A 21,645-nucleotide genomic window follows, 5' to 3' on the forward strand; every position below is an offset into this window, starting at 1 on the left:
GAGAAAAAGCGCAGGAGTGTGCAAAGAGAAGTGGATTTTTCTACTCATTGGACTGACTTTTCAACACCCCCATCACACCTTCCTTCCCTGATATATTTTAGTGCCTCGCAAGGTTTTTCAATTTTTCCCCTGATCCTGCATTTCTTGCACACTGCTCTCACAATCGCTCGCTCTGCTATTTTTAAATCCTCTTTTGCTGTTAGACACACTGCAACCTCTTTGACACCTTGTTTTTACCCCCTTCCACCCCCAATGGTTAGGAAACTCACACATCAATACCCCATATACAGTTACTTTTTCTTCCAAGTTTATATGATCCGTCGTTATACTGTTTGCAGTGTTTTGCGCATTCAATAACACGTCAGTTCAATTCTTTCCATCTCATAAGGCACATAAATGCTTTTTGCTCCCTGAAAGCCATACCTCCTTTCTTCTCAGAAGAGAAATGATAAATATTAAGAACAGAGAACATAGACGGGTTAACCGACTGTCATTAGGCAAGTGTAACAACTCATCGTTTCTATGCATTTAAACAACAGCATTTCTCCAGGAGAGAAGCTGGAAATGGTCCAAATATGCGATTCAATTAAAGTGGGATGAGAACGTGAACAAAAGGTGACATTCAAGTGTAACATTAATGAGGCTAAGCATCGCTGCAAACCTTCACTTCAACCCGAGCGCTGAGAGCTTCCATTCAGCTTATCTCATGCTACAAGATTCCCAGAGCGGTGTTCAGAGGAGCAGCTCTTCCTTTTCAAAGCAATCAGTCGAATGATTCTATCATTCAATTAAATAGTTGTTTTCATGGCCATGTAAACCACATCATTTCAGCACAAGCATCGCTTTGTTCAAGGTCTTCAACGCTCATGGTGGCCTCGTTCATGTTTCACCCTCGTCCGCTGCTACTTCTCAAGCGGTGGGCGGCGCAGTTAAGCAGCAGGTCATGGCTGCTATGAATAACGAAATAATAACAAAGGGGAGCGCGAGAAGAGGGAGGGATTGCACGCCTTCCCATCATACTATACAAAAAGAAAGAGGAGCGAGCAATGCGACCAAATATCTTTAGGATGTTCCTCATACAAAGTATGAGAAAAATGTCCATAGGTTTTCTTAAAAGACCTCTCACCCACCAACCTAGTTGTTGTCATGCTTCATCATTGGGGTCCCACCGAGACACCGAGCGCATCACGGGTGTGCATCAACGCCTGTTTACAGTGGAGCTGGGTTTTTTGGGCGTTATTCTTTCTCTTCAGAAGAGATGAAGGGGTGAGGGGCCCCCTAGCCTTTAATTGTGCCCATTGTACAAACTTGCTGGGTCTTTGAAAGAGTAAAGCACAACACATCAGAAAGATGTGCCTTGCGACAGTCAATACTCTCTTTCACAAATCAGGCAAACAAAACGGTTCCACCTTCCAACAACTTCGTGGTCATGGAGGGGCGACACACCGAAAGGAGGACCTTGATCGCCACCGTTGGCTGATGAAAAGAACTCTTTTACCGTAACCCTTGCCCCTCCCCCACCAACCCAGTCTCCAGGCATGAAGGTGGAGGACCTGGAGGCTGAGATGTAGGACCTGCCCCTCTGAATGCGAGCAGAGGTTGGCTCCAAGTAGGAGGAGAAGTGTGGGGACAAAGGGAAAGCCTTCAGATGTTTGTGAACTACATCCTTCTCAGCCAATCCAGAGCAACCAGAATGTCTTATGCCCTGTCTTGGTGCAGCTTGCTCAGTACTTAAAGAATCGAGGGTATAGGTGGAACGCATAGTGAAGTTAAAAGTTCCACATCAACTGAAATGAATCTCTGTAAAGTAAACTGCAGTGCACAGAACAGTGGGCAATGTGTACTCTTGTGAGTGGTGAGAAGATCCACCACAGTGCAAAGATCTTCTGACCCACCTCTTGGTGGAGACCACCACTCCGGATCGACAAGATGACACAAACTCGGGTTGCTGGTTCTTGTGTTCAAGGAATTGCCCTCATTTCTGAACCCAGGCCCACAGTATCCAAGGCTCTCAGTAGAGAAGAGAACCTAAGCCCCTGTGTGTTTATATATCACATCATGGCGCCTGTCAGAGTCTGTACAGATCAACTGTGAAGGGAGTGCAAGACGATAGGGTAGGAGGCGTTTGGTGAAAGTGCACACAGGTCGAATAAATTGATGTTTAATCCTTGCTCTTCTGGAGAACAGAGGCCTATGATCTTGAGTTCCTCCAAAGAGGCTCCCCACACTAAAGTGGAGGCATCCACCACCACCGTGCTCAATACTGGTGGATGCAAAAGGACTCCCCACAAGACAGGTTCCCCCACCTCCGATCACACTGGAGATTTTCCGTGGTGTTCAGGGAGATTCCGAGGAAGTCTGGTAGATCGCCTCCAAGCTCGGACTGTTGTTTACAGAGGCACCACTGGAAAGCCCTCAGATGCAAGGAAAGGGTGCATGTGTGCCCAGCAGTATGCAGGAAGGAAGTTCACCTAGCAGGCAGGGGAATGCAAGGACTGAAATCCAACCACCCTCCCAAAACAACATAATCATATCACAAAAGTTGAATTTCTCCTTGCGAAGGAAAAAATTCAAGACCATGACATCCGCGGTAAGCGGCAGACCGTTATTCTTCTTGGAAACAAGGAAGTGCCGGGGGAAATATCCATCTCCAATTTCCTGATCTAGGACCAAAGCCACTACCCCTTTGATACCTCCTGCTGCAGAATACAAGTGTGTTCTTCTGATGCGAAGAATAAACTGGAGAACATTGGAGACCTCTGTTCGAAAGGAAGGGCTTGGCCTTTTTCTATAATCTGCAAGACCCACTGGACCATCATAATAGCCTGCCAGGCATGTGGATGGAACAACCCCCCATCACCCACACCCCCTGACAGGTCGTTAGTGTTCCCTTGAGGTAAAACTAAGGAGGCTTTCCGGGTGGTGTTGAGGAAAAGGAGGATGGTTGCTGGGCCTGGCAGCATCCTGTGTGCCCCAATTCCCCCTGTGCCTGAGCTGGTGTGTAGTATCATGTGTGTCCACACACCCTGTATGTCTGAGTTGGTGTCTAGAATGCTGACAGTGAAAGATTTTATAGATTATCAGCTTTTGATCTAGAGTAGAAGCTAACAGATAGGCACAGCTGCGGGGAAGATGGGAGTCCTGCCATGACCAACCTGCTGCAACCTAACATTGCATAAATAACCTACCTCCTACTTGACTGGCTTTGTGCTCTTGTATAAGGACCTTGCCCACTGACTTCAACACTCTGGCGATGAGGACGTGCTTTTTTTCGGCACAACACTTGGTCATTTTGGTTTGGCCCGCTATTGAAGTGTTGGGCAGCACTTTTGTGTGTGTGCAGTGTAGTGTGTTGTCCTTATAGTCGGGTCAAGGGAATTGAGAGTAAAGGTGATGTATGGTTAAACTTTCCATTTTTGCTTTGTGCCTTGAATGTGTAGACTTGGAGATGTTGAGGAAACCCTTTGGTGAGTTCCCTGACTGTCGCGTGACTAGACATCCATGAATAAATGGCCTGCGTGCATAAATGTTGTATTGCGTCACTGTGTGAGTACAGAAATGTGGTGGTAGGCATCATGTTTCAGGACAGCACAAAGCTTGCATGTCTTGGACTACTCTGCAATGGTAGGTATAACCTAGTTGTCTTGTTTCTTAGCTTGATATGAGGGGTGGGAAGCCTCATGTCTTGACCGGTCACAGAGTTTCTGTGACTTCTATCTGCCGTCTTTGTGTGTTTCCATTGGTCCTGGTCACAGGTTTTTGTTAGGTGAATGTGTAAGCTAGGCATGTTGGAGACTGGTGGTCAGTGAATGACTGCTCTTGTACTTTATATGTAAGGCAGTGGCTGTTTCATTCTTTGTAGGAAAGGGAGGAGCATAGCACTCAGTGTGTCCCCGTTCCCTGCATGTCTAGGCTGGGGTCTTGAATGCTGAGTGAATGACGTGCTAGAAAGTTGGTGATGGGGACAGCCAGAGGAACGATGGAGCCCTGACAAGATCTGCCTGCTCTTGCTAGAACCTAAAGGCCTCCCATGAAATAAAATACTAACCTTTTACTTGAATGGCTCTGTATCTTATACGAAGACCCTGCCCTCTGACTTCAGGAGCATGATTGCCCATTGGATCTGCCTTGGCCTCTCCAGTGCCCACACAATTGGTTCAACTGCTGGACAGGCTGGTGCTGGAGAGAAGTTCTGTTAACTAACCACAAAAAGTGCTGTACTGTCTATGGAAGTCACAAGGGTGAGGTGGAAACAAGAAGGAATGAACTGTAGCCTGGCCGTCTTAAATCACACAGAAGGGCCCATCCATCAAACTTGCTTGAATATCTCCTGACAATCTAATTGAACGAAACCAGACATGCATCCTTAGACCCAAAGAAGACCCTCATGCTTTGACCACAGAATCCAGATCTGCTTAGAAGATTCACTTCACAGCAGATCCCAGACTTCCTCAGCAAAGTTAACTTTAAAGAGGCTTGACACCATCTGCCCCATATGGGTATATCAGGCCACTACATAGGTGGCATTTAATGATTTGAGAGCCATACTTCCGGGGGAAAAGACTTTCTTTTCCTTCACCTCCAGTTAATTAGATGCCCTGGCCATGTTTCCCTCAAAAAAATGCCAGGTTCTGCTTCGAACATGATGAACCCTTCACCAACAGCTTTTCAGGTGAAGGATGTGTTCATAAAAAATATGGGCTTTCAGACGCCAGCCTTTCGAGCGAGCAACCAGTCTATTTACTAATGCAATCAAGGTAGGATTGTCCCAGGCTGCTTAATGGGTTCCATTAGAACCTCACTGAATGGAAGCAAAGCTTCCGAGGATGCAGGGGTTGGTTATAGCATCCAGAGTGTTGTTCTGCACCTAGATGTATGATGCGGCGCTATGATGAAGCATGACACTGCAAAGAGAGTGAGGGCAGTATTAAGACATTTTTTGTCTTCCCCTTGTTGGTCTTGGGTTTGAGTAGATATGAGATTTACCATTCCCATGTGGACTGCTACATGATTTGTAGCACCAGCCTATCTTGGATCCCAGGGGATAGGATATTGTTTTTAGTACTTCTCTGCTGAGTGAGATTTAATTTGCGGGAAGGGAGTCAGAAAAGTCTTAATCTCTTGTCTCTTCTCTATTGTGATTTTCGTTGGTTAGAGCATCTCAGGGAGAAATTCTACTTGGATTCTTCCATTACCAGAGGCAGGTCCAGCACCTTTGCAACTCTCCCGATGATGGCTATAAAGAAGGCCATCCCTGCAGCTGGTGGCCCAGAGGCGTCCCCCATCTCAATGCCACAAGATGTTGAGGCCACCAGCGCATTTGTATAATCTGCAGTGTCTGTATCGGCTGGAGGCAGCTTATTTGTTGCCTCGCTGCTGTCATCCTCATTAGGAGGGAGGGATTATATATGGCATTTAATTGAGTTCAGAATCAGACCCGGAGAGGTCATCTAACCTCAGCCAATATTCATCCCTGGACAATGGCCTGAGTCAAGTGTCATCTCTGTATCTCGCTTCTTGTACCAGTCTTTGCACCTCACACCCAAAGTGTTTCAGGAAGGCCTTAGTTTGAGGCATAAGCGCAGAAGGACGGGTCAGCAGCGTGACGGCGAAGGGGCTACTGATGGAGCCCTGGGGATCGGTGTGGTCTCAGCCAGGGGGGAAGGCATGCCAGAGATGGACATCTGGGGTCAAATAAAACTGGGAAAGTACCCACCAGCTAGGGCCTGGCATTGGGGCAGGAGCCACCGCTGGGGCCAGGGTCAGGAAGATACCCACTAGCTTCTGCTCAGAGGGGCGCAGAGGAAATCTACCTCAGGAGCAAGTATTGTGTCTAGGTATGGACGTCCAGGCAAAAGTGGCATCTATATCAATGCACAAAGTTGTTTTGGTGACACTAAGCAGAACATCAACTGGAGCCAACAAAGGGGGCTACTGAGAATGTTTTTGGGTCTAGATTGATGCCTGGGGAGGATTCAAAGATGAGGAATCTGCAGCAAGAAGTATCCAGGGAAAAAGTACAACCTAAGGTTTCAGGGGATGGGAGTCGCTGTCAAAAGCAAGAAAGACAAATCACAGATCAGAATTCCACTGCAGCATCAACGAGCCATAGACTGCTGTGCAGAGATCACTGTCTTGCCACGCAACATTCAGTTTAGCAATATAACCCACACAGATGCTGCTGCAAAAAGACACAGAAGAAAATGAATGCAAAGACCTTGATCCAACATGCATGCCTGAACCTTACCTCTAATGTCTGCAACTGCTCCTTCAGCAATCTCTTCTCCTCTTTTTCCATCTCCCATTTCAGTCGGACTTCTACACAAAAAGCAAATACAGGGAAATAGACATTGTGTTTAAACAAACAATGTACTTACCTTCAGTAACACGCGTTCTGGTAGACACTCTAACAGCAGATGCCTCACCTTTAGAATATGCCCAGACGCCAAACTAAATCCGAAGGATGTTTCAGCTTAGCTCCTGCACGCTGGTAGGTGGAGTTGTGCAGCTTTGCACTGACCCCACATACACCCTGGAAGTTACACAGATACAGACTGGACTGACAGAGCTTGAAGATCACTCAAGCGGTGAGCTGAGGTTACCACAATGAGAAAGAGCATCTCCAGGGTCCGGAAACGTAGAGGACAGCTATGCAACGGTTAAAAAGGGGTACACATAAGAAATGTAAGGACCATATTAAAGTTCCATTGCGGCATCACAAAGGGATGAGGAGGAAATATGTGGCTTAAGCCTTTGGGCACAAGAAAAAAAAAACAATCCATTTGACAATTTGGCCTCCAACAGGTCTATATTATTGGTGCCACAAACTTGCCCCAGCGTCCAGCATGCACTGGCTTTGTAGAAGGACATCTGGCCGCAGGGATGATGTACATTACTTCGGGAGGGAGACTGAATGTCGTCAACTGCCGCTGTTCAATCTCCATGCATGGATGTGTAGAATGTGTAGCCCAGTGTGCAAGACCCCGACCTGCTACAACATAACATCTACTCAAAGCAAGAGCCTGATCACAGGACAGATGTTCATGCGCATAAGTTCTGGGTGCCAAACTCTCCTGGCCCAATCCAGAGCCACCAAGATGACTTGGACCCAGTCATTCTTTAGAAATTAGGGCAGGAGTGTTGGTGGCAAGAAGGCATACAGGAGTTTTGTGCTCCAAGAAAGAGCCTTCTGGGAAACTCAAGCGCACAGAAGTGATGACATTGCGTGTTCTCAATGGTGGCAATGAGACTGAGCCACGGTTCTTCACCCCATTGCTGCAAGACACAATCCGCCACCTCCTGGTGTAATTGCCACTGGTAATCCGCTAGGCATAGATGGCTGAGTTTGTCCACCCTGGTGTTTAAAGATCCCACCAGGTGGTGTACACTCAGGAAAATGCACTGAGGATTCAGCCAGTTCTAAAGGCACAAGGCCTTCTGAAACAGGGCCCAGGGCTCAAATTCACCCTGCTTGTTTCAATTCCACAGGGTGGTGGTGAGGAGGACCCGTATAAGCCTCCCCTCGATGGATGCCAAGATGACTTTCAAACCTAAGCGAATAGCCTGCAACTCCAACAAGTTGATGTTGAGGTAAGCATCTGCCTGAGACCAAAGTCCTCTGATCTCCCAGGTGACCTCTCCATCCCAGAAGTGACGCGTCTGTTACCAACATCAGCTCTGAATGGGGTAGAGTGAGAGGTCTGCCGCTGGTCCAAAGGCAATCAAGTTACCACCACTGCAGGTCTTTTGCAGTCTCCTCAAACACCTGTATGGAGTCTGATAGATTTCCCTGGTGCTTGCTCCACTGAGACTTCAGATCCCACTGCAGAGCCCCAGATGCCACCTGGCATGAACAATGAGGAATATGCAAGAGGCCAATTGGCCATGAAGCCTCAGAGCCAACCTCATTAAGGTCCAGGACAGAGACTGAAATATCTGGATCATAGCCTGAATGTACGGGAGTCTGCTCCGGTGGGAAAGCATGGAAATGCACCATATTCTGGAGGTCTCAGATGAAAGGGAGCTTCTGCAACTGAGTCAGGTGTTACTTTGGTACGTTGATCGTGAACCCAATAATGTAAGGAGGTTAGCAATCATTTGGAGGTGGTTCACGATTGACTGTCATGAGCCAGTCTTCAAAATCCAGTCATCGAGGTGGGAGAAAACTTGTAAACTCGACCTCCAACCATCGTCATCAACTTCGGAAAAACCTGTTAGGCACTGGGGAGGCCAAAGGGAGCACAGCTAATTAAAAAATGCTTGAAGCCCACCTTGAACTGCAAGTAGTGCCTGTGGGCCTGCCGGATGAGAGCATGGAAATAGGCGATTCAAGGCAGATACAATGTGAGCATCATGAATTGGCCCTTTTGCAGAAAGGAATGGAGAGGTCAGAGATCTGAAATAGGATAAAGCTTCCACCCTGTTTGGCACTGGGAAATAATGGAAGCAACATCTAGATCCGATCTCCAGGACTAGGACTCTCTCTATCGCTCCTTTCGACAAAAGAGCCAGAACTTTCTGCAGCAAAATGGGCAAATGCTACTCCAAAAGCTGCTTCGATGTAGGCAGAAGAGGTGGTGGAACAGAAAGAAACAGCAGTACGTAGCTTGTTGGACTATCTGCAGGACCCACCTGCTGGATGTTATGGCCTTCCGCCTGTAGAGAAAATGGGTGAATCTGGCTCCTGTTGGATAGTCATGTGCCGCTAAAGGCAAACTTTACCAGCTTGAAGGCTGCTGCAGGAGGGCTGGGGATTTGAATGTTCGCTGTCCATGAGAATCTCAACATTGCCTTCTGGATTCCTGACCTCGAAAGGACTGGGGTGTCTGATTTTGGTCCGGAGGGCCCTGATGCTGCCTGTAAAGGAAACCTCTAGCAATGCCTCTTATGGGGCACATTTGCTGGGGATAATGCCTTGCAGGAATTGCAAAACCAACGGAGCGTGCAGTGGCTCTATTCGCTTTATAGCGCTCAGGGTAAGAGTCTGCCTTTTCATCAAATGAGTGGGACCTGTCAAAAGGCATATCGATAAGCAATGCCAGAACATCACCCAAAAAGTCCATCATTGAGTGGCACCGAAGCACCACACTGGTTCCGACTGCTCTGCCTAAACAGTCAATCGTATCCAAGCCGCGTCCTGACCATGCTGAATGGTCTGCGCAAATTGGCACAGGATTCCTCTAGGACTAATGGCAAGATTACTGCAATCTTGTCCCATATGAGAGTATCTATCCAGCAAACAAGTGGCATAGACTGAACAAAAGACGAGGTTAGCTGATGAAAACATCCTCTTTCTGAATTAGTCAATTATTTTCACCACTCTGTCTGGGGCATCGTGGGGTAAGAATTTAGATTAACTCCACTAGTAGAGGTCTGAACTACAAGCTCTCAGTAGGCGGATGCTGTATCATGGAGACATGGTCACCTGGAACTGGTCTGTGGTGACGAGCCATATGTCTGTTCATAGGTGGGTAGGATCAGGCTTTAGCCAAGTACCCATGAGGGCGTCAGTCAGGGCTTCATTGAACAGCAACAAAGGTTCAGAGGAGGTCTGCCGGGTTGTAAGACTTCAGTGAGGACACTGGTTTTCTCCTCAACAGATGGTAATTGCAAGTCCAGGACGACAGCCACTTGACTGATGACTGGAGAATGGGGCCAACTCCTCCGTTAAAGGTCCAGCTGGCAAACCAGCCACATATAAAGGGGTAGTCCTCAATCCACTGTCCTCTTGTAGATCCAAATAAAATGATCCGATTTGGGGGCGGCCGGTGGGGTGAATTCATCCCTACCATCACCAATAGTTGGTTGACTTTGGTCAGAGTCAGAACTGAAAGGCTCTTGGTGCTCTGGAGGGCGGGTCCTAGGCAAAGCACGGTTTTATCAGAGTCAAAATGTACTGGGGCTGACAGCATCAGAGCTGTTCCGGGGGTGACTTCGGGGAGACAGACTTTTTTGGTTCACAGACGAACAGGATAATAGGATTGGTGTCCTCTTCTGGTGTCAATGAATTCAGGGCCAGTGTTCATGTGCAGAGACTTGTGAGGATCGTGCTGCAGGATATGGAGTCCGCTCTGGAGTCCGAACTGAACCGAAACGGGTTCAGCAGGCATACACAGTGCTGAGGTTGGACCCGCTGGTGGTAACCTAAACTGGTGCCCTCCGTGGACCCATGGGGTCCAAAACTACCAGAGGCAGTGGGAGGGTGCCAAAGATTCATTGCATGGTTTTCTCCAATGCCTCAAACTGATATGGTGTTGTCGGTGGCTCCGGAAATTCAGGGTGCATTGGAATCAGCTTTCGAATTAGCTACTTGTTGGGGAACAGGAACAAGAGGCTCATTAACATCCTCACGACTTTTCAGAAAGAAAGTGGTGAGGCTGAGACTTGGACTTCCTATTTTTCTTTTTATACTATTACTTATCCAAAGACTTGGACAGCGGCAATGACCGGTCACAAGAGCGGCCGGAAAACAGGAACTTATCCATGGCCTTGACTGTGAGCGGGACTCAATCAACTTCCTACAGTGTTCGGTGACATATGGCACGGCACTTCTGGATTGCCTTATGGTGTATAGGTGCATACTCCTCACACAAACTCGAATTTGTTGAATATATTCAAACACTAGAGACACAAATTGTGGGCATCTTTCACAGTCATCTGCTTGTGACAGTCCCTACAAGGTTTAAACCCTGTAGTTGTAGGAGGGGTAATGTTCCTTTGCACACTGGAGAAATATTTTGTGAGAAAAAAAAAACAACAACTGACAAGAAAGAGTTACAAACTAGCTCCAGATCCAGCTATGTAAAGGAGCGGAGAAAAAGAAAATGACATCAGTGTGCACGGGTGGCGCATATACGCGGCTCCAGCTGTTAGTTGCAGGGCAGAGAGGGGTCTACATGGAGCCGCAAGACACTACCGACCAGCGTGCAGTGGTGATGCTCGAAAATCTTTCAGATCCAGTCTGGCGCCAGGGAATATTCTAAAGGTGAGGAGTCTGTGGTTAGAAATATCCATCAGAATTCTTTAGCAGCAAATTTTGCACACATAATGCAGGTACCACATGCCAAGCATACCATGAGTTAGTAAAAACATTTTTGTCACATGGGCCTAATTTGCAAGTAGCATTGCTAAAAAAAACACAAAAAGTATTAACGATTTTGCGCGACTGTTTGTAGCTGTACATCAATTATGAGGTGAGGTTAACTACTTCCTCCTCATGTTTAACCAGATATAAGCTCACAATAAAACTGATGACTAAATGATGAAATGTAGTAACAACAAACACGATCTGTGTCTATTATGTCTGATTTTGTTGTCATATAGTATCTGGGGAGCTTCTGCAGGCACATTTAGCCATCGGGACGTATTAGCTTCCAAAGTGTTTCACGCCCTGAGTTGTACCGAGGGCTGGGGAAATCTAATCTCAATAATGAGAATGGGCCAGGCACCTCCCCCATTAACAAACTAACAGTTTTTTGGGAAAGGTAGACAAAGGGCATAATGTCACTAGTTCACGCAACACACATTATTCATACATGTCCCAGGCATGATGACTGCATGGGACCGTAATTACAGGGCCTGAACTGGCCTTTTCTGGGGAGAGCCAGTAGGCAGGTTCCGTGCAGAGGTACAGGTAAAATAGTTTGTGCCCCTTCACTAGAATCTCTCTGCCACCAGTTAATCATGAAATTGCTTGAGTTGGGAGAGTGGTCATGGCTTCCAGATAGAGGAAGGGTATACGTTGGGCACTCCCTGGCATCACAGCACAGCTCTGGAGTTCAGGCATAACTGCTGTAAACACTAGAAGAAGAACAGAGGCAGAGGCAAAAGGCACACCAGAGTAGCCTTGAAGAGAACTTACATCTCACCAGGAGCTCTACACCATTCTTGCCTCCCTAGCCCTAAGAGTCTGGACAGGACGGTGCATGAATCCAATGACGGCCCACCCACATACAACATCTCGGAGTCTTACCAAGTACTGAAGGCAATAGTTGGCAAAGAGTTTTTAAGCCATGGTGTTCTTCAATTTTTCATCCTCAGATTTTCCATACCAATGTGTGTTATCAATAGACATTTAACTATTTTGGTTTAAAGCTTAAATTGGAACCTAAAGGCCACAAGCTACAGAGATAGCTGCAGCAATATGCCCATAAAAGACGTCAGACATTACTCAAGGTCTGGCTGCAGGCAAGGTTTCCTTTCTCCATGACTCTGTTCAGCCTTGTCCCAGTTCTCTCTAGCACAACAAGGAAATATGCTGTTGTCTTGACTATCCTTAGTATTAAGAAAGCCATTACCTGTGAAGATGGTAGCAATTAGGCCTGGTGCTTGCCAGACCAGCAGCCATTTTAATCTGGTTCTTGTTCCTAATACATTGCGTAAGTACTCAGAAGGGCATTATGTGATCTTGTCACTTGTGCGGGTCAGCAGTGCGCTAACTAGTGCTTGTTCTATGAAAGGTTATTCTTGTCAAGGTCAGCATGAGACGGTGATGCCACTTAAGGTGGCATTGATTCACTAGCACCACAGCCCTATACATACGGGCATGTAAAAGTAACTGGTCTGAGCTCAGTGACCATTACTAGGTACAGACTACAGACAGGAAGGGGGTGACATAGCTTAGATAGCCACAAGCCTGGGAGACCTCCAGGCAAAGTTCTGAAAGAACTCCAGCAGTGAATGGGTGCACCTTTACTTACAGCACGTTAAAACTACACACCTATGGCAGTAACCAATGCCCTACTACAGAATAATTGTTACTATCATTAGAGTGTTCATTAAGTAGCTGGGAACAACACTAGTATCTGAAATAATCCAGCAGTGCTTGTGACTTAGAAGTAGATGCCTGTGTGGAGAAGCTGTCGCTTACCAGCAAGATGCCAGACAGGCCCTGCTGGCCGGAGTTTAGTGGAGGACGCTTCGAGGAGATGGGCCACCAATGAAACCACATAAAGCCTTGAGGATCAGAAAGTTACATCCAACAGGAAACCTGAGAGTTGCAGGAAATCCCACTGGACTGTGGAAGTGGTGAGCCCCACCTGCCGTAGACCTACACAACTTCGGGGTCACCTTATTTCTCATTCAAGCTCAAGAGAAACATGGGGGAATTTCCCCTTCGACCCTCTGGGTTTGGGCATGGATTCTATTGGCCCGCATTGGTCAACCTGTTTATCACATCTTACCAGGACTTACAGTTCCAGAGATATTGTGCCTTGACTTTAAGGTGCGTGGACCCCAACACTACATCAAGTTCACTACTGCCACAGCTACACCACTACACTGTTGATATAAGTACAAAAGATCTCGGAGTGGCAAATATTTCTGACCAGTTCTTCCATTAAGCAATGCCCATGGGCTCTGTGTGTGTGTGTGTGTGCAAACCTGGAGGTGAATTTTGGGCATTTGGTGTTTTCTGCGGTTGCGAACAGGTCTACTGCTATGAAGCCCCAACTGCAGAATTAATGGAGGAGGACTTGATGGTGGAGTGCCACTCGTAGCCTTGTTGCAGCATCTTGCTGAGGAGGTCGGCAACGTCGTTGTTTATCCCTGGAAGGTACTCGACTAGCAAATTAATGTTGTGAGGGAGACCCCATCACCAAAAGCTTTGGGATAACTGCCAGAGTTGTGGTGAGGGTGTGACCCACTGTTTTTGAAGGTAATACAGGGCTGTCATATTGCCCATGCAGACAAGGAGAACTTTTCCTATCAGTTGAGGTAGGAAAGCCTTCAGCACGAGATAGTTGGGCAGAAGTTCCAAGTAACTGATATGGAGATCCTGTTGTGCGGGGGCCTTGAACAGTCCGATCCTGTTGATGGGCCACCCCATACCGTAAGGGAGGAGTACGTTGTGTTGGTCCTCAGCGGAACAGAGTTGAGGAAAGGTTGCCCCAGCAACAGGTTGTTGGTGTTCCACTACTGCAGTGAGTGACGTGGGCAGCGGTCGTTCTACACTCGATCGTCCCAAAGACCCTCTATTTCAGACCACTGTTGCGCTAGGCATTCTTGCAACAGACACATGTGTACCCTAGTATGGAGGCGATCCTGCCTAGGAGGCATATAAGTGTTCTGACTGTGACTTGTTGATGTGGCTGGAGAAAAGGGAGCAGTGCTTAAAAAGACTAAAGCAGAGCAGGGTTTGGAAAGGCCAAGCTTACCTCCATCTTGAGAGTGGCCCCAAGTAGTGTTGGATCAGGAGGGGCTGGAGGTGGGATTTTGTGGCACTGATGGTAAACTCTAACCTGAGAAGCATATAGATTGTGACTTGTGCATGCTTGCGACATGGCTGGGGGTGGCACTTTTGATCAGTCGGTCGTCCAGGTAAGAGAATAATTGACTGTCATCCTTCAGAGGTGTGCGACCTCCACTGCAAGGCACTTGGTAAATCCCTGAGGCACAGTAATAACTCCAAAGGGGAGTACTTTGAATTGATAGTGTTTTCCACGGACCACAAACCTGAGCTATCGGCGATGAACACGATATATTGATATGTGGAAATAGACGTCCTTCAGGTCAAGAGCGGTCATGAAGTCGCCCTGCTGGAGAAGCGGAATAACATCCTGGAGGGTGACCATATACAAGTGTTCCGATAGGATGTATTCATTTAGTGGTCTGAGGTCAAGAAAAGGTCTGTGGAAACTGTTCTTTTCGAGTGTTAAAAAGTACAGGGAGTACACTTCCGTACGCTGCTGATGGTAGGGGACGCGTTCTACAGCCCCTTTGATAAGGAGTATTTGGACCTCTTCTTTGAGAAGTTGGAGGTGTTCTGGAGAGTCTGTGTTTTCGAGTTGGAGCGGTGGGAGGCGTGGAAGTGAGCGCTAGACAAGAACCATGTTGGATAATATCCAATACCCACTGGTCTGAGGCGATGGACTGCTTTGCGGGAAAAAAGCCTCGAAGGTGCCCAGTGTTGTGTAGTCGGGGGGTAAAGAGGGGTTTGGTGGGGGTTGCACTCCTTTGGGGAGAAACAGTTCCCTCTGCCTTTAGAATGATAGTCCCTGTAGGATCCTCTAAAGTACTCTCTGGAAGAGGATTGCTGTCCCTGGGTGTGCTGGTAAAGCATAGCCGCTTAGGTGGAAGTGGTCTTCAAGCCTCCGCGATAGAAGGTGCTGCGAAAGGTGACACAAGGAGCAGGTGTCTGCAGCACGCCTATCGCTTACTCTGTCACTGTATCCTTTTTTTCCAACATTTGGTCAACTTGTTGTGAACCAAAAAGGTGCTGCCCATCAAAAGGCATGCTCAGTAGATTCTGCTGAACTTCTGATTTGAAGTCAGAGGTACGGATCCAGGAGTTTCTACATAACAAAAGGCTAGAATTAACTCCCCTGGCAGCAATGTCGGCAGCATCTACGGCACAGCAAATGGCAGTGCTCGATGTCTGCTTGTCCTCAGAGACTATCTCATGTCCCCTCTTCCCGTGTTCTCCTGGGAGATACTACAAGAGCTCCTCCATTTCGTACCAGTGGGCGTGGTCATAACGTGAGACTAGGCTGATGCAATTGGCAATGAAGCAATGGTTGGCAGATTGTGAGGCTACCCTTTTGCCTGCAGCATCTATGCGCTTGCTCTCTTTCTCTTGGAGTGGGGTATCCCCACAGGCCTGGGAGTTGGCCCGTTTACAAGCCATAGTGGCCACTAGGAGTCAGGCCTGCATTGGCCACAAATATAAATTGGGTCAGTAGAGGAAGCATTATATTACTTATCTACCCTGGATGTTATGACCCTGGCTTGGACGGGGTCCTTAAAAATGTCAGGCATGTGTTGTAGCATGCCCTTAAGCTTTGGAAGGTTTGAGTAGAGCGGTGAGTGGAGGAGAGTGTTCCAAAGAAGCAGTCCTCCTCTAAGGGCTCTGTATGAATGTCCACCTTCTGGAATAGGGCTGCTCTACCCATCAGATCTTGATAAGATGCAGATTTGTCCGGAGGAGAGGGAGGGGAATAACACCTCTCCATGGAACAAAACTTGGTGACCTGCTGAACGTGGCTCATCCCCTGCCCCGAACAACCATAGATGAGGCCTTCTGTGTTGTCAGTGTTGAGATTAAGACCCCTGTCCTTCATCCAGTCGGCAACGTACATCATACATCTGTGGAAGTTAGCTCTGTAGGTGGCGGGGTCTTCTGACAGCGAGATGATGAGCTGGGTGTCTTCGGTGTAGGAGATGATGTTGAGTTCGGGTGATCTGACGGTGCTGGCCAGAGGGGTCAAGTACATGTTGAAGAGAGTGGGGCTGAGGGACGATCCTTGGGGGACACCACAGATGATGAACTTGGGTTCTGAGGCAAACGGTGGAAGACTGATTCTCTGGGTTCTTCTGGAGAAGTATGAGGCAATCCATTTGAGGGCGTCTACCTGGATTCAGATGTGGTGAAGTCTGTTGATCAGGATGTGATGGGAGACAGTGTCGAAGGCGACTGAGTGGTCCAGGAGGATGAAGGCTGCTGTTTCGAAGCGGTCCAGGAGGGCCCTGATGTCATCGGTGGCTGCAATCAATAATGTCTTATTGTTGTGGTTGGCTCGGAATCCGGATTGAAAGTGATCCAGAAGCTTGTTGGGCTCCAGGTGTTCGGTGAATAGCTGGTTGATTGCCTTCTCAAGAACCTTCGCTGGGTAGGGGAGCAGGGAGATGCTGTTTTTTCTTTGATTCTGCTGGTTTGGCGGGTGGTTTCTTCAGGAGTGGCTTCACTTCAGCGTGTTTCCAATCTGCAGGGAAGGAGGCAGAGGTGATGGAGGTGTTCGGGACTTTCTTGAGCTCATCGCCAATCGTCTTGAGCCCAAGGTTGAAGATGTGGTGGGTAAAGGGGTGTGTGGGTGCACCTGACTGCACAGAGTTCATGATGGAGATTGTGGCTTGAGTTTTGAGAGGATCCTATTGGGTGATCAGGTGTTCGGGTTTTCGTTAGTGGGTGTGAGCTGGCATCCGCTGTCAGTGGCAGTGGGCTGGGTTTGAGGTTTTCGTAGATAACAGATCTTGTAGTAGAAGAAGTCGGTCAGTAGTGGAAGAAGTCTGTCGGGGAGTCCCACAGTTCTTGGGAGGGGGTGATGTTGTTCTCGGTGGCTGCGGAGTAGGAGAACTCCTTCACGATGGCGAAGAGCTTCTTGCTGCATTTAGTGCTGGATTCTATGTGGATTCTATGCGGTCAGCTAGGGCACTCTTCTTTGTTTCTTTCAGGTGGCAGTGATACTGGTTGAGTGCTGTCTTGAAGGTGGTGTGGTCTCCTGTGTCTTTGCTGATGAACCACTTCCTCCCTAGTTTCCGGCAGTTGCGTTTGGTAGATTTCACCTTCGCAGTGATCTAGCTCACTTTTCTCGACGGTCCTTTAGATTTCCCTGGCTTGGCGTGGGCGACTGTCGCCGCATTTAGTGATCCACTGGGATAGGTTCTGGATTAGATGTGTCTGGAAAATGCGAGTTGAGAGCCTTGTTCCATTGGTCTTATGATATCTTTTTCTAGTTTCTGTGTGTGGAGCTGGAGGGCATGGTGCCAGTGTTGGTAGGTCCTGAAATTGTGAAGTGGACGCTGTAATGGTCGGTCCAAGTGCCTGGGAGGGGTGGCTGTGCTTGAATTGGTCGCCGGTCATGAAAATCTGGTCAAGTGCGTGACTACAATGTGGGTGGGGTTGGTGACAAGTTACTTGAGGCCGATGCTGCTCGTGCTTTCAAGGAGGTTGGTTGAGTCGGTGTCAATGGGGTCGTCGAGGTGGAAGTTAAGCTACGAAGATGTAGTGCTCGGAGTCGATGGCGATTAGGCTGATTATGTCAGACATGGAGTTGCAGAAGCTGGGGCATGGTCCTGATGGTCTGTAGGTGAGGGTGACTCTGATGGTGCTTTTTACATCTGTGGGGAGTTGGGAGTTGAGATGCTCCATTTTCAGAGTTGATTCATCTGAGAAGGTCGTGCAGCGGATGGTGTACTTGTAGATGTTGGCAATTCCACCTCCGTTTTAGTTGGTTCAGTCTTGGTGTGTTATCTTGTAGCCTTCGGGTGGCTATGACGATGTTTTGTTCGGAGGCGGGGTTCAGACAGGTTTCTGTGAGGAAGATGACGTTCAGGGTGAGGGCTGAAATCTTGTCCCAGATCTCCATGTCATGTTTGCCGAGCGATCGTACGTTGAGTAGAATGCACTGGAATTCTACTGTGGAGATCTCCGGCGAGATGGATGCAGTCGTGTTTGCGGTGTCGCCGGCGTTCCTCGTTGCTCTGGTTTTGCAGGAGAAGAGGCAGCAGCGACAGGTAAAAGGTCCTATCCTTGATCGTGGAGATGTGATGTAGCAGTTGTTGTTGTGGCATGTGGGGTCCAGGGCTCTCAGCTCTGTGTTGGAATATGTGTGGGTGGAAAGAGGGCTAGGGTTCCTGTTGTTGAGAACGGTTCAGGCACGGACGGGTGCAGACAGACTTGCCTTAGGCGCTTTTGCTGCATGCATTCGCTGAGAGGTTGTGCTGTGACCTCTGTTAAGTAGGTCCTGGGAGGTGGGCAAGACCGACCCGGGAGGGAAAAAAAAACAGAATCGGTGGGAAGCGAGGGGGGAGCAGGGAGCAAAGAATGAAATTTGCAGGGGTAAGCAATCCCAAAACTGCCAAAATGAAGCAGCAATCACAGGCAGCAAGTGACGCCGACACGAGGAGCTGCTCAGCTATGGGATAGATGGTTTCAGAGTCAGTGAGCACAGTTGTGAGGCCAAAGACACCTATTAAACCAACAGCTACTCACAGGAGACTGCATTAACAAAGATCTGAGTTGAGGCAGGAACTGTCTCAGAAGGGAGAGCTGTAACTCAACAAATGTTTCACCATTCTTATGGGCGGAAAAACACTGACACACCTCTTTGCCTGTTATTATCTAATCATCAGTCTGACCATCTCCTTCCTTCAACTTGGAGAGTCTACTATTTGGAAGCTGTCGGCACCGTGGTCAGATGGAAATCAGTGGGCACTCTCATTGTGCATATTAGATAGAGCTTGTCATCTTTCTTTAGATATCACTTCAAATCTTAAAACAGGATCTATTCTACCCAACTTAAAAAAAAAAAATCACACAAACTTGAATGACCAGATTTTAAGAAATAGTGAATATAATTTCTAACTCTTTTCACTGTGGTCTTTAAAATAATTGTATCATAAGACAGAATTCAACTACTGATTGAAAAACAAATTCTAGGCAATTTTCAGAAATGGCTGTGAAGGCTGATGAGAACCGTCGCCAATGACACTGATGCGAAGAGGAGTTTGGGGGGGTTCCTGATGACGCTGGCATGCTAGAGGGAGAGGAATGCAAGAGGGTGAACCCTTTATGCTGCAAAAAGTGAATTTGTTATAGACTTCTGAGAGCTCACCAACCATCTAAAGATGCAATACTTTCAATCCTCCAGTTAGCAGCACAGGATGAATCCTTCTGAGGCAGCACTTTTACTCACTCATTTACTGTCACTTCCACAAAGGTATTGCGAACTGCACTTACCTTCCAGCTCCTTCAAACTCTGCTCTGATTGCGCACTTCCAAGCTCTTCCTAGAAGAGCAAAAACAAAAACGCGGTCAGTGTTTAAGTTTTTGAAGAAAACACGCTACATTTTCAATCCGATGCCATGTTTTGAGCTTAGTGTCTTCTCCTACATAATGAAAGTCCCTAAAAAGTGGTCCCCTCAAGAAGTAAGATGACGGAATGATGAGTCCATGGACTGTCGTCTGATGTCCCTTTATCTTCTACAGGTAGATCCTGTAGATAAAGGAATCGGACTCATGCACATAGATGCAGAACTCCGTTCCTACTTCCATAGAGACTAAAGAAGGTCAGGGGACGAAGACTAATGCCTCTTTTCCACTTAGATGGACTTCCCACAGAGAGGTTAAGGACTGACTGGGGATAGAGTACAAAAACCGGGAAAGAGACGTCCTTTTTCCGTAAAGTTCAAAAAGTACACAGTAGGGCAGACTCTGTGTCCCTTCCATGACAACCAGGGGTCTTTCAAGAAAGGGGATCATGACTGGGGAGGAGGCTCTCTGGCTTACTCTTGTATTCGAGGCCAATACATCCTGGCTATATTAATTACTACTAAGAGAATGAGATTGTCAGAGAGAACTAGGCCTCAGGAGCAGATACATTACCTGATTATTTTCAGAGGTGCTCAACTCCGGCGGGCAACCATCTTCCTGTGTCTCTGCATCCCCCATACTATGGCCGTCCAGCTTCATGTCACTAAGGACATCGCTAAGGGATGCCCTATGTCCATTTGACTTCCCCTCCACCTGCTTTCGAGCAGCCATTTCTTTCTCGCAGCGATCCTGCAGTGCTATGAACAGGAGACAAAACAGTGAACTCCTGATTCCAAAGAAAATGCCCTCACTGATAAACTATATCTAGCGCAGAATCAAGAGAGTATGGGCACAATGCCAGAGAGCCCACAGACAAAGACAAGTCAGTGTACCTAAAACAAAACCTCTCTTTCATCAACAGACTCTGCTAACGTGGTCCGGCACACAGCAAACAACATGTATCTGGATAAAATCTGGCACACGGTCATATTCTTCTGCAAGTCCCAGCTCTTCAAGGAGCCCACAACATCCAACTCTTAGAGGAGTCCAACAAGAGTGAGTGACGTTAGACATCTCTGGGATGAAGTGTCCAAGAAAGGTTATGCTTCCTTTCAAGATGCAAAGAATACATGAATTTCCCTCTTGAACAAGCCATGTCAGGGTGATCTTTTGCATTGCTAGGAGCAGATACATTATTTACTTGCAACTATTATTGACTGACATAGGTACCGTTCAGAAATACTTTGGATTGGTTGAACACACCGCTGATGTCTGTGAGAACCCTACAGCAAGAAAGAAACGAGTTACTTACCTGTATCATTGCTTTTGAAACCTAAACCTATCACATATTTGAAATTCCCTCATGTGGTGGTTGGGTTCGGAACCGCATCTTGTTTACTTACATTTCAAAAATGTGGTAGTTTAATACAGGCAGACCTGAAAAGCACAGCACCCCACACCTTGGGTACAATAACTAGAAAGTATTTACCCTGACACAGTATGAAGTGGTTGGTCATTAGTGTAATATTAAGACCATCTATCGAAACAACCTTGTTTGCTACCTTCCCTCTTCAAGAAGGGAGGAAGAGAATTGTCAGGGAATCTGTACTAGCTTCAAGCTGCAAAACCACTGATAAAGGAAATTTATGTCTGCGGCATGAAATTTCCATAGATTAATCTGCAGCGCACCTGCAGTAAGGCAGTCTTCCCTCACTAGGTTCAACTAGGTGACACATTTCTTAGAATTGTCTGCCTTATTGCAATTTCTCAACTTGTGTGAGAATATCCATGTCTACAGAAAATGTGTGCAAACAATCATGTTGCTGCCATACATACACCTTCCAGTGAAATGCTCCCAAAACTAGCCAGCACTATTAATATTGGGTGAATAAAAGTGGACTAGCATATGGCATATTAATAAGATGCACTGGACCTTGGGGTCTAAACCACAACACCTGCAGTCATGCATGCAATCTTAAAATCAAGCCTGTGGTTAGCTATAACTGTACAGTTATCAGTGTGAGATTCTTTAAACACCATCTTTCCCTCTTGCACAATGACTTTGGCCACCTTCTTGTGCTTGTTATGTAGGTGAAATATAGCCTTAATTTTGGTAGCCG

The 21,645-nt window shown here is 47.3% G+C and overlaps 1 protein-coding gene across 4 annotated transcripts in view; it reads right to left on the reverse strand.

The window, feature by feature from the left end:
* Nucleotides 1-21,645, reverse strand: part of GRIPAP1 (GRIP1 associated protein 1) — a 395,004-nt gene that overhangs the window by 284,545 nt on the left and 88,814 nt on the right. For all 4 annotated transcript variants that reach the window (XR_015300640.1, XM_086940304.1, XM_086940303.1 and 1 more), the window contains exons 7-9: nucleotides 20,099-20,283; nucleotides 19,454-19,502; nucleotides 6,248-6,318 (exon numbers count right to left, since the gene is read on the reverse strand). Coding sequence is in view for 3 of the 4 variants with exons in the window: in XM_086940304.1 (XP_086796430.1) it covers nucleotides 6,248-6,318; nucleotides 19,454-19,502; nucleotides 20,099-20,283 (305 nt within the window). In the remaining variant the exon portion in view is untranslated. The remainder of the gene's footprint in view (nucleotides 1-6,247; nucleotides 6,319-19,453; nucleotides 19,503-20,098; nucleotides 20,284-21,645) is intronic.

This window comes from Lissotriton vulgaris, chromosome 10 (genome assembly GCF_964263255.1).
Source record: "Lissotriton vulgaris chromosome 10, aLisVul1.2, whole genome shotgun sequence".
NCBI lineage: Eukaryota > Metazoa > Chordata > Amphibia > Caudata > Salamandridae > Lissotriton > Lissotriton vulgaris.